Below are 12,758 nucleotides of genomic sequence, written 5' to 3'. Positions count from 1 at the left end.
GCATGAGTGGCGTGAGTGCCGTGAGTGGTGTGAGCGCCTTGAGTGTCGTGAGCGGAGTGAGTGGCATGAGTGCCTTGAGTGAAGTGAGTGGCGTGAGTGCCGTGAGCACCTTGAGTGCCGTGAGTGGCGTGAGTTCCTTGAGTGGCGTGAGTGCCTTGAGTACCATCAGTGCCGTGAGCGCCTAGAGTGGCATGAGTCCCTTGAGTGGCGTGAGTGCCTTGAGTGTAGTGAGCACCTTGAGTGGTGTGAGTATCTTGAGTAGCATGACTGGCGTGAGTGCCGTGAGCGGCATGGGCGGCGTGAGTGCCATGAGTGCCTTTAGTGGCGTGAGTGCCATGAGTTGAGTGAGCGCCTCGAGGGCCTTGAGCGCCTTAAGGGCCGTGAGTGGCGTTAGCATCTTGAATACCGTTAGTGCCTTGAGTGCCTTAAGTCCTGTGAGAGGCGTGAGCACCGTGAGTGGCGTGAGCATCTTGAGTGGCCTTAGCTCTGAGTGGCGTGAGCACGTTCAGTGCTGTGTGCGGCGTGAGTGCCTTGAGAGGCATGAGTGCCTTAGGTGGTGTTAGTGCCGTGAGTGTCTTGAGTGCCGCGAGTGATGGGAGCGCCGCGAGTGAATGACTTGAGCGGCGTGAGTGGTGTGAGTGCCTTTAGTGGCGTGAGTGGCGTGAGCACCTTGAGTGGCGTGAGTGACTTCAGTGCCCTGAGTGACTTGAGTGCCTTGAGTGGCGTGAGCACCTTTGAGTGCCATGAGTGGCATGAGTGGTGTGAGTGCCATGAGTGGTGTGAGTGGCATGAGTGCCGTGGGCACTTCGAGCAGTGTGAGTAGCGTGAGTGCCTTGAGTGGTGTGAGTGGCGTGAGTGCCGTGGGCCCTTCGAGCAGTGTGAGTAGCGTGAGTGCCTTGAGTGGCGTGTCTTGAGCGCTTTGAGCGGCGTGAGTGCCTTGAGTGCCCTGAGTGGTGTTAGTCGTGTGAATGCCTTGAGTGCCCTGGGTGCCTTGAGTGGCTTGAGTGCCTTGAGTGCCTTGAGCCACGTGAGGGCCTTCAGTACCGTGAGCAACGTGAGTCCTTTGAGTGGCACGAGTGGCGTGAGCACCTTGAGTGGTGAGTGCTGTCAGCACCCTCAGTACCATGAGCGCGTTCAGTGGCGTGAGTGCCTTGAGTGCCTTTAGTGGTGTTAATGGCTTGAGTTGCATGAGCATCTTTAGTGGCATGAGTGCCATGAGCGCCTTGAGTGCCGTGAACGCTGTGAGTGGCGTGAGCGCCTTCAGTGCTGTGAGCCGCGTGAGTACATTGAGTGCCTTGAGTGCCTTGAGTGGTGTGAATGGCGTGAGTGGCGTGAGTACCATGAGCAGTGTGAGTGCCTTGAGAGCACTGAGAGTCTTAAGTGGTGTGAGTGCCTTGAGTGCCGCGAGTGCCGCGAGTGATGTGAGTGCCGCGAGTGAGTGCCTTGAGCGGCGTGAGTGCCTTGAGCGGCGTGAGTGCCTTGAGTGGCATGAGTGCCTTGAGTGCCCTGAGTGACTGGAGTGGCGTGAGTGCCTTGAGTGTCTTGAGCGGTGTCAGTGCCTAGAGTGGCGTGAACGCCATGAGTACCATGAGCGCCTTGAGTGCCGTGAGTGGCGTGAACGCCTTGAGTGGCGTGAGTGACTTGGGTAACATGAGTGCTGCGTGAGTAGCGTGAGTGACTTGAGTTAGTACCTTGAGTGCTGTGAGTGCCATGAGGGCCTTGAGTGGTGTGGATGGCATGAGTGGCGTGATTGCCTTGAGTCGCATGAGCGCCTTGAGTGTCGTGAGTGCAGTGAGTGGCATTAGCGTCTTCAGTGCCGTGAGTACCGTGAAAATCTTGAGCGCCGTGAGTGTCTGGAGTTCCTTGAGTGGTATGAGTGGCGTGAGTGCCTTGAGTGGCGTGAGCGCGATCAGTGCTGTGAGCGGCGTGAGTACCTTGAGTGCCTTCAGTGCCTTGAGTGGTGTGAATGGCGTGAGTGGCGTGAATGCCATGACCAGCATGAGTGCTTTGAGAGCCCTGAGAGCCTTAAGTTGTGTAAGTGCTTTGAGTGCCTCGAGTGGTGTGAGTGCCGCGAGTGGCGTGAGTGACTTGAGTTAGTGCCTTGAGTGCTGTGAGTGCCATGAGGGCCTTTAGTGGCATGAGTGGCGTGAGTGGCGTGAGTGCCGTGAGCACCTCAAGTGGCATGAGTGGCGTGAGCACCTTGAGTGGCGTGAGTGCCTTCCGTGCCGTGAGTGCCTGGAGTGGCGTGAGCACTTCAGTGGCGTGAGCACCTCGAGTGGCATGAGCGCCTTGAGTGGCGTGAGTGCCTTCAGTGCCGTGAGTGGCATGAGTGCCTTGAGCAGCACGAGTGCCGTGAGCACCATCAGTCCCCTGAGCGCCTTGAGTGCCTTAAGCAGCATGAGTGCTTTGAGTGGCATGAGTGCCGTGAGCGCCGTCAGTGCTGTGAGAGCATTCAGCAGCGGGAGTGCCTTGAGTGTCTTCAGTACCCTGAGTGGCATGAGTGCCTTGAGTGGCCTGAGTGCCCTGAGTGCCTTGAGTGGCGTGAGTGGTGTGCGTGCTGTGAGTGCTGTGAGTGCTTTGAGCAGTGAGTGCCATTTTGACACAAACTCTGTTGTCTATGAGGATTCCATAGTGCAGGGGTCTGCAAATGGCAACCTAGCAGTCATAGGCCATGACTGTGAGAAGAGAAAACTCTCCTCCAAACAAGAAGAAGAAAAATATCTGGGCAGCACATTCCAAATAGGAAATGGCCCTTTTATTCCACAGGGAATTGGCCATGGCTTTGGGAATAGTCGTGGAGATGGAGCCCAGGTCGAGGAGGGAGAGGCTGAGGAGGAAGAAGTACATGGGGGCGTGGAAGCAGTGGCCGCAGGCTACGGCTTTGATGATGAGGCCATTGGCCAGGGGGGCAGCCAGGTAGATGGCCAGGAAGAGTGAGAAGTGCAAGAGCTGCAGCTCCTGTGTGTCTGAGAATGCCAGGAGGAGGAACTTGTTGAGGGAGCTGCTGTTGGACATTTCACTCTCTCCAGGCTTTGTGGATTGTTCAGAAAAGAAAAGATATTGAGCAGTTATCCCAGATTTTTAAAGTTAAATATCTCCCATCTTGTTCCAGTTCTAATACACTGTCCATATTGCCTTTCTTCATGGAGATATTTGTGCAGCTCCCTTCCTTGAGCCTCAGTGTGGGGTGGCCGAATGTGCTGTGAGGAGCAGGGGCATCTCCCCATGGGCTCCAGAGAAGTCTGTCCAGTCCTACAGTAGTGGGAAGGGGACAAGAGGGGTGATGAGCTCTGAGATTCACAATTTTTCAGGTGAAATCCCCCTGGCTTGTAAAAGGGCTATTCAGTATCTAGAGCACCACTTCTAATGAACGTGTATTGAGAGCACAATCTGGGGATTTTTGACATTTATTTTGGCATGTATTTTCTTTGGGATGCCCCTCTCACCTCTGCAGAGTGTTCCTCAGAGGCAGAAATTTTCAGCATGGGAATCGTGAGAAAATGGATTTATAGTCACATTATGCAGAGTAAGGAGAGGTCCATTAGCCTTGATTGCAGCTGTTGTGTGCCCAAACCTCTTTGAAGTGCATGATGATCACCCTAATCGGTTGCCCTAGAAAGAACCCAGCCCCTCCTAAGAGCAGACAAGTCCAGTTTCAAAACCTCAGATCTCCAACTTCTCTCCCTTTCTCAAGGCACCTGAGGGAGGTTTCCAAGCTTCGCTTCTAGCCAATATGCAGGGCTCTCTTCAGCTGCTCATACACACTTTCCAAACCGTTTTTTCATACTCTCAGTCTCTGTAACAGATTCTTCAGGGGTCTCCTGGGCATCACAGAGATGGCAGGAGGCAGCAATGTCCCTCCTGAGGGCACCTCCAAGTCTGTTAAGACATTACAGGCAAAAGAGTCAAATAAAGTTGCATTGAAGATGGACTCTGCTTAAGGGAGAGTTAGCTCAGTTCCTAAACCCCTGGGCTGCATTTCCTGGAGTTGCACAGGTTAGAGGGGACTGGAGACACCTCACTCCCATCCATATTCCTCTCTTCCACAGCTTGCAGAGTAGATGTCTGAACTGCATCTGAAAACTCTGCAACCCCAGGGAGCCCCAGAGAAGAACAGGAGGGGAAACAAGGAGCAATCCTGCGATCCTTCTGCCAAGGGGAGAAAGGGAAGACAGGCAGAGGGGCGCTCAGGAACACCCTTACCTCACCTATGTGGGCATGCTACCTCACAGATGGTGACACTGCAGGCCATGCATCTGAAGCCCCTATATTGGGCAGCAGGAAATGTGCCCATAGCAGGAGGGATGCCCGTGTCCTTTGCCAGGGATCTGGCTGTAGTGGAGTGGGCTGATACCCTGGACCCCAAGGCTGTCAGGGCAGAGAGGCTGCTGGGTGGTAGAGGAGACGTGGCAGGGCTTGCTCAGAGGAAGATGTCTGCATTGGAAGGACTGAGCATGACTTCCCCAAATCCATCCTCCCATCATGGTGGGCACTTCCCTCTCCTTCCCTGACCATCTCTGCTGCCCACAGCGGTCCCTGATGGCACCTTACTCTGTCCCAACAATTTTTGTCAGTCTGTGCTCACAGAGCACATCACCTTTGTGTGCTCAGTTCTGCCCTACACAAGCCTCTGGGGACAGGGCACTGTCCAGGGGCATCGCTGTGCAGGCACTTTACGGAGCAACTAAAATAAATTGCACAAAGGCGATGCTGATGCTGTCTGCAGACTAAGGTGGGTTGAAGAGGCTATATAAAATTTCTCACAGACCTATTGATCTCTGAGAGGGAAGGGTTGAGTCCACTACTTTGGCAAAACAGAATACACTCCTCCTTTCTCCCTGCAGCAGTTAGGGAGATGACTGAAAGTGCAGACAGGAAGAGGAAAGTTCCTGCCCTTGGAAGTAGCCCTTCTCTTGAAGGAGCAACATGCCCTGCCCTTTGAAGGTGCATCAGAGAATCCCTGAGCTGAATCAAATCCTTCTCCTGCCATGCCCTGGATACTCCAGGAGGGACAAGTCCTATCAGTCATGGGGTGGGATGGATTCAGAAGATCCCTCCAGGAACCTCAGCAGCATTGCCCTGCAGCCAGAGACTTAACACACAAGGGCTTGTGAAGATTTCTTCCTTCAGTGAGCTCTGCTCTCTCCTCCCGCTCCACACTGCCGTTCACCTCTCGCTGCCTTCTCTCCTCTGCTGTCCACAGCAGCAGGCAGTGCCCGCAGCCCTGCTGCTCTTGGCACAGGAGCTGCTCCTGCACTCGGCTGTCTCTGGGCAGTGCTGCCAGGCTGCCACGAGCTGCCTCCGTCCCAGGAGCCTGGCCCCGCTCAGGAGCAGAGGAGCAGCTGAACTCACCAATTTCTCTCTCCCTCATGCTCCCTCCTCCTGGGAAATGTTCATTGGAATAGAGTGAAGTAATCACCTGTCACCTTTTCCCATTGAGTGGAAAGCAACTATTTCCAAACTTGCAAGTCCTTTCATCAGTGCATGACTACCTATGGGAAATGAAATGTGCTCCTGTGGAACTTCCGATGCTCATCTCTTCACAGAACCACAGAATGGTTAAGGTGGAAGGAATCTCTAGAGATCATCAAGTTCAACCCCCCTGCTCCAGCAGGGACACCTAGAGCACATGGCACAGAGTGGCATCCAGGCAGGTTTTGAAGATCTCTGGAGAAGGAGACTCCACAACCTCTCTGGGCAGCCTGTTCCAGTGCTCTGTCACTCTCACAGTAGGTTCAGGGGATGAGTCACTCTGCCCATCTCATGCTGGTCTAGAAGTCCCTGGCATGAAGTGGGATTCAGAAAAATCCTGCAAACTCCACAGGCAGGTCAAGTGATTCCCCTTTCAAACCTGAAGTGAGCACAACATAGAGGTCTGCAAGAGAGCTCCGTGTCCAAGCTGCAATTGCAATCACTGGAGATGGAGGATGGGAGTCAGTGGCTCCTGCACAAACACCTGGGGACAGTTGAAAAGACTGAAGAGGTCCAAAGCATGTGCCAGTGCCCACTTGCTATGATGCAGCTACTCGGAGACCTGCATCATCCCAGAGCATCAGGGTGGGGGCCTCAGGAGAATTGCATTGCCCATCTGAAATGATCCCAGATGCCAAATACAACAGGAGCCCCATCAACTATGAAGATGAGGCATAGACAGATGCTTGTATTAAGCAGCATCTCTGGTAATTCAGTGCAGACCCTTGAGTAGATGGTACACAAACGTGCTGGCAGGGCCTTGTCAGATGCCTGGGGTGTCCAGCACAACCATGTGTCTCTAGCAGATACAGTAGGGCACCTGCAGGAAAAAAATGCCCCATTGCAGTGCTTGCCGAGCAAGTGCCCCAGGCTATGCTGAGTTTCCTACCTCTACCCTAATCAATGAATTCCAGCACTGACTGTAGGGAAAATTGTCCCACCTACATGCAGAACTGTCCCATCTACATGCAGAATGCTGCAAAAAGCACCCCCTGAGTATCTCCTTTCTTGTCCTTATTGGCCAGATAGGCCCAGCAAAGGTACTGCTGGTGCCGTCAACAGCCAGAGTGGACAAAGGCACTTTTGGAGCTTCCTCATAACCTGCTGATCTCTCCATGAGCTTTGGAGTCTTCAGCCAGTGTCCTGGGCGTGGCCTTTTCTCTGGCACAGTGAGGCACAGATTATGCCTCCAGCAGCAGCATCCTTGCACATCTGGGCATGCACTCATGCAACAAGGGGATTCATGGTTTAATGCTGCATTTCAGGTATCATAATTCATCTTGCTTTCATGTACTCTCATACCAGCTTATTACAAGATTTTTTTTTACTTTATTTTTCTTTTTTAGCAAGATTTGGAGGAGAACCTGGAGCTGAGCCCACAGCAAGGCAGCAAAGCTGCTGGGTGCCACATTTCATTTGGAAGGAGACTCCAAGCACGAGCGATGTGAGCAGTGGGGCTGAAAGGAGAAGCAGGCAGAGGGGATGGCACCAACACGGAGAGCACAAGGAGGTTGTCGAAGGGGAGCTAGGGTGAGAGAAGAGTTGAGAGCTCTTCTGGCGAAGGTTCATTTATTCTTGGCCCTGTAACTGGGATAGATTTAGTTTGTGCAAAGTAGGCCCTGCCAAAACAGAGCATTTCCTTGAAGCTGGCCCCAACTTTCTGCACTAGTCGAAAGAGGACGACACCTGCAAGTGCGACATCCTCTGTGCAGAGAGTGAGGGGTGGCAGGGACAGCTGTGGGCAGGGGGGCTTTTCTAAGCGTGAGTGGGACAAGGAAACCTTACAGGCCTGATGGTAACAGAAAGATTTAGAACATTTGTTTGAAAACAAATCTAGCAAAAAAATTAAGAGAAAGAATTAAAGCAAAAAATCATTTGTTATACTTTCCGCCTTTATTCGTTGTTGTGTTTTAGTACACTAGACTTCGGCATGATCATTTGTTCTTGAAAAAGGAGGTGATTTTCAGAAGTGGGTGGGATGCAGGTCCACCAGTCCTGCACAGCTGGTGCCATTCCAGGTGCCATGGTCCCCTGTCCCCAGCCTCCCTCTGCAGCTCTGAGGGGCTCTGCTCTCCCGCAGGTCCCTGCGAGAGCTCTTAGGCCCACGCAGGTCACTCAGAGACACTGGGACATCTCCAAGTCCCGCTGGGTGCTGGTGCTCGGACACTTGAGCTCTGCCTGCAGAGATGAAGGACTGTTTTCAATGTTTTCCAGCGATGAAAGAGTGGAAATCTTCAGGAACTTGCTGAATCTGCTGTGGAGAACTATTTATCTGCCCTTGCCTTTTAGTGTCCACTGCTCTCTTCATTTGACTGTAGAGGAAATCTCTGTGATCGCTCCCATATTTCTATGTCTTGAATACATTAATCATTCCTGCAGCCCCTCTGGGCAGCCCCTCTCCCAGCACAGCACTCACCCCCACTCCAGGCATGTTCTGCCCCTGGAGGTCTCCTGTGCTCCATGGTGGCTCCATAGCCCCTTCCAGAAGGATGGACATCTGCCCCAGCTCTGTAATGAGTGGGACTGTCCTCAGCAGATCCCTCCTGAGCACTCACCCTCTCCAGGGGCCTGGGCACTCAGGAACACGGCTGCACAGCCCTCTGGTGTATCAGCCAAGCCTCCCGCATTTGTATCTTCACAAAAGTTCCTGTATCTTCACTCTGTTCCTTCTTCCAGGTTACTGATGGAGAAGTTGAATAGGATTGGACCCAATACTACTGCCTGAGGACACAGCTGGCTCCAGGCCCCCAGTAGACTCTGTGCAAAGGTCTGGGAACAAGTAGGAAAACATGAGAGAACCTGGGGTCTTCTCCTAGCAACTACTAAAGAAAGGCAGAGTTTCCTCATAGCTCCTGCCCATGCAGATGTGCTAAAAATCCCAGGCATGTATCATGGCCTTGCAGGCCTACTTCAGTGTCACTGAATCAAGTGTCCAAAATAAATCACAGTCACAGTTTCCATTGTTAACATCTCCATGTGTCTCAGCTTCCTAGTGAGTGTGGCTCTAGCACTAGTGAGCATCTAGTGCTATTTCAGATGGCCAAGGAAGATGCCCACCAGGCCCTGATCAGGCATTCTAGAAAGATGTGAGTATCACATTTGCTCTGTCAGAGCAATAGACACTAGCCCGTGCCTGGGACAACCCTGTCTCTTCAGATGTCACTTGGTGTCACCAGGCAATTGACTCCCACCCTGCATCTGATGCGGTTACAGCAGAAGCTTAGACAAGGACCTCCCATGCAGTCATCGTTGGAATTCATCCTTCAGCTTGGGAAAGAGGAATCCCACAACCTTCATGTTCGTGGAGTTCTGGGCAGGGAGCTGAATCCCACTGCATGTCAGGGGCTTCTAAACCAGCATGACATGTCCATACTGACAGATTGGAATCAATATCTGAACCATGGTTAAAAACTCCCTGCTTGTCCCTATCTAGGCGTTCTGTCTAGCTGAGAGATGTGTATGAGGGCTTTCAGAGCAGGATATTTCCAACTCCTGCAAATAAAAGGTAGAAAATTTCTGATGAGAGCAATTGCCCTTCTAGCATCAGTCTTCCTTCAGTACTTAGAGATGGAACATCAGGGAGTGTTGAAGTCTATTCCAGTGATAACTTCCCAGGAGTAATGAGCACAAGGGATAGAGAAATTGTTGAATTCAGCTGGGACTCTACTTCTGAGCCCCTGCTCAGGAGCAGCATCTGGAGACAGATGCAGCTTGTGGCAGCACTGCCCAGAGACAGTCGGGTGCAGGAGCAGCTCCTGTGCCAAGAGCAGCAGGGCTGCGGGCACTGCCTGCTGCTGCGGACAGCAGAGGAGAGAAGGCAGCGAGAGGGGAACGGTAGCGTGGAGCTGGAGGACAGAGCAGAGCTTTTGTGGGAGCAACCTTCCCAGACCTTGACATGGTGAGTCTGGCTGCAGGGCAATGCTGCTGATCTTCCTGGAGGGCTCTTCTGAACTCAATGCATGTAATTATGGATTGAGATTTTAAAGGTCTCTCTCCTGGAGTATGCAGGGTTTAGCAGGGGGAGGAGATACTTCAGAGCAGGGATTCCCTGCCACACGCTCACAGGGACAGGGCACTTTTCTTAGGGAAGATGGGGGAGGGCGGGTATGAAGCCATGGTCTGCACCCAGCTCCGCATGGGCTGTGATTCAGAGCAGCATCCCCCAGGCCCAGGGTGCTGTGTGCCCAGGACAGTGACTCTGCAACCTGCATGGGGCAGCACTGCCCAGGGTGCTCCCCACAGCGCTGCGGGGAAGCGCTGTGTGGGGAGACAGACACCCGTGAGGGCAGGTTCATTCTGCTGCTAAGAGGCTGCTGCAGAGTGAAGTCTGCTCACAGCTCCAGCTCATACACAGGGCACATGCGAGGGGTCCTTTGGAGGAGAAAATCAAGAGAAGGGCTACTTGGAAGGGAAGGAGCTTTCCTTTGTGTCCCTGCTCTTTCAGTCCCCTTATGATGGCAGGGACAATGAAGGAACAAGCTTTCTGTTTTGAAAAGGTAGTGGAAGTCCTAAACCTTCACTCTGAAAGATTAATAGTTCTGTAAGAAACATCAGCAAGCTGCTTCATCCTCACCTTACCCTAGAGGCAATATCAATATCATTGTTGTTGCCCTCCAGGACTATATGTGATCTACTTCTTAGGACCTCCTACTGCAGAGCTTCCCTTGGACATTGCCCAGAGGTTTCTGCCAGGCAGAGGATATGGGATCTGCGAGCAACGGCAGGGACAAGACCCAGGGACAGAGGAAGGGCTGCCGGCAGGGACAGCTGCAGGCAGCAGAGATGGGCAGGGAAGGGGCAGGAAGTGCAAGGCAGGAGCCGCCTCCTCTGCAGCCAAACCTGGGAGATCTCTCCTGCCCCAGGACCATCTCCAGCCTCCCCACCAAGGGAGTAAGGCGTCCCCTCTGTGAGGTGACATTCCCATCTGGTAAGGTGAAGGTTTTCCACAATGCTTCCCTGTCCCTCTCCCTTCCTCCACCCAGCACATTGCAGGTGTTGCTCCTTAATTCTTCTCCTGTCCATACTGCTCCTGTTCTTGCTCTCAGCTTTCCGTGGTTGAGTGTTTTCAGCTGCACTTCAGACATTAATGCTGCAAGGTGTGGAACAGAGGGGTCTGAATGGGAATGAGGTTCTTCCCAAGCCTACCCTGTAGAGCTGCTGGAAAAGCAGTCCCTGGGTCTGGGAATTGAGCTGACGCTGCCTTAAGGAGAGCCCATCTTCAGTGTTGCCAGTCCTTTGGCTCTTGCCCTGTGGTGTCCTGCCCAGCTGCCCCCTTCCCTCCAGAAAGGCTCTGCTGTCTCATGGACATTCTGTGATATCTGAGTGACCCATGAGGAAGCTGCAGAGATGCTGAGGGTATGGAGGTGGTGGTGGGAGACTGTCCAGGAGCAGCTGAAATGAGCCCTTTACATCTTTAGCCAGGAGTGTGGAGTCCTCCCTTAGGTGTATGGAGACAGGGTGAGAAAGGTGGAGGTGGACACTTCGAAACTGCACAGCTCTGCTCTCAGCAGGGCCTGTCTCCTTTTAGGGCACCATATGAGCACGGTGACACTCTAGCTCAAGGAGACTGGTGCACAGGACATCTGGGAACGAAACTTAACAGACAAACGAGATGTCCCGACTCTGCACATAAGTGACTGTGGATACATTCAGACTCAGAGTTGAAATGTGAAGGATTTGTCCTTTGGGGAACACTCCCGAGGAGTGACAAGAACATCTCAAAGAAACTAAAAATTACTGTTCCTCAAACCTCTTTGCTTACTTGGGAGTAAAGATGCTGAAAAGCTCATCTACATCTTGAATGGATCTCACCTGCCAGAAAAGGTAAAACATCGAAAAGTGTGGCCTCCGTTCCCCACTTCCCACTACTGTCCAGCACAGACAGCTCATGAGTTGAGGTCTCTGCTCCTCACAGCACACTCAACCAGTGAAAATGGAGCTCAAGCAAAGGAACTGCACTAAGACACTCTTACTAAAGAGAGGCAGTGGCGGGCAGTGTCATAAAAGAAATGACTTTGGAATTTTATTTCTTGTAAAGTCCCTCCTAACTTTTCATTGTTTTCTGTTCCTTAGACAGGCCCACATAACTGCAGGGAGCTAATGTCCAACAGCAGCTCATTCAATGAGTTCCTCCTCCGGTCATTTGCAGACACGCGGGAGCTGCAGCTCTTGCACTTCTCGCTCTTCCTGGCCATCTACCTGGTTGCCCTCCTGGCCAACGGCCTCATCATCACAGCTGTAGCCTGCGACCACCGCCTCCACACCCCCATGTACTTCTTCCTCCTCAACCTGTCTGTCCTTGACCTAGGCTCTATCTCCATAACCATGCCCACATCCATGGCCAATTCCCTGAGGGACTCAAGAGTCATTTCCTATTTGGGGTGTGCTGCCCAGGTCTTTTTCTTCTTTTTTTTAGTAGCAGCAGAGTATTTTCTCCTCACAGTCATGGCATATGACCGCTTTGTGGCCATCTGCAGACCCCTACACTATGGGACTCTCATGAGCAGCAGAGCTTGTGTCAAAATGGTAGCAGCTGCCTGGACCAGTGGTTTCCTCAATGCTCTCTTGCACACTGGGAACACATTTTCCCTACCCCTCTGCCAAAGCAATGAGGTGGAGCAGTTCTTCTGTGAGATCCCCCAGATCCTCAAGCTCTCTTGCTCAGACTCCTACCTCAGGGAAGTTGGGCTTCTGGTGGTTAGTGTCTGTTTAGTCTTTGGGTGTTTCATTTTCATTGTGGTGTCCTACGTGCAGATCTTGGCTGCTGTGCTGAGGATCCCGTCAGAGCAGGGCCAGCACAAAGCCTTTTCCACATGCCTCCCACATCTGGCTGTGGTCTCCCTCCTGATCAGCACGGCAGCATTTGCCTACCTGAAGCCCCCCTCCATCTCTTCCCCAGTTCTGGATCTGGTAGTGGCTGTTCTATATTCGGTTGTGCCTCCATCACTGAACCCCCTCATCTACAGCATGAGGAATAAGGAGCTCAAGGATGCCCTGAGGAAACTCATCCAATTGTTATAATGTCAGCAATATCTGTACTGGGGGTTTTGGCATCAAGGATATGTGTTGTTTTTTAATTTATTTCTTACTTTTCTTGTGTTACATTCCTGTAAAGGAAAATAAATATTGTGTTTCATGCTATTTGTCCTCAAGAATCTCTCACATGAATCCTAGGCATGTGCAATTCCTACTGAGTCAGTTTCCCACCATGACAAGCAGACAAGCATGTCCCACCAAGACAAGTTGCTGGAGGGGCTGTAGGTCCAGGGCTCTGGGGACATGCTGGG

At 52.4% G+C, this 12,758-nt stretch overlaps 1 protein-coding gene across 1 annotated transcript; it reads left to right on the top strand.

Annotated features, from left to right (window-relative positions):
• The first annotated feature begins 11,571 nt into the window (after positions 1 to 11,571).
• On the top strand, positions 11,572 to 12,492 carry LOC148593067 (olfactory receptor 14C36-like). The gene has a single exon (XM_088532581.1). It carries the CDS (start codon positions 11,572 to 11,574, stop codon positions 12,490 to 12,492), a length of 921 nt encoding a protein of 306 aa, XP_088388707.1.
• The last annotated feature ends 266 nt before the right edge of the window (positions 12,493 to 12,758 follow it).

The sequence above is a fragment of the Tinamus guttatus genome, unplaced genomic scaffold, assembly GCF_059628265.1.
Source record: "Tinamus guttatus ecotype Peru unplaced genomic scaffold, ASM5962826v1 Tinamus_guttatus_pri_ptg000460l, whole genome shotgun sequence".
NCBI classification, from domain to species: Eukaryota; Metazoa; Chordata; class Aves; order Tinamiformes; family Tinamidae; genus Tinamus; species Tinamus guttatus.
This window is presented reverse-complemented; position numbering and strand designations above follow the sequence as displayed.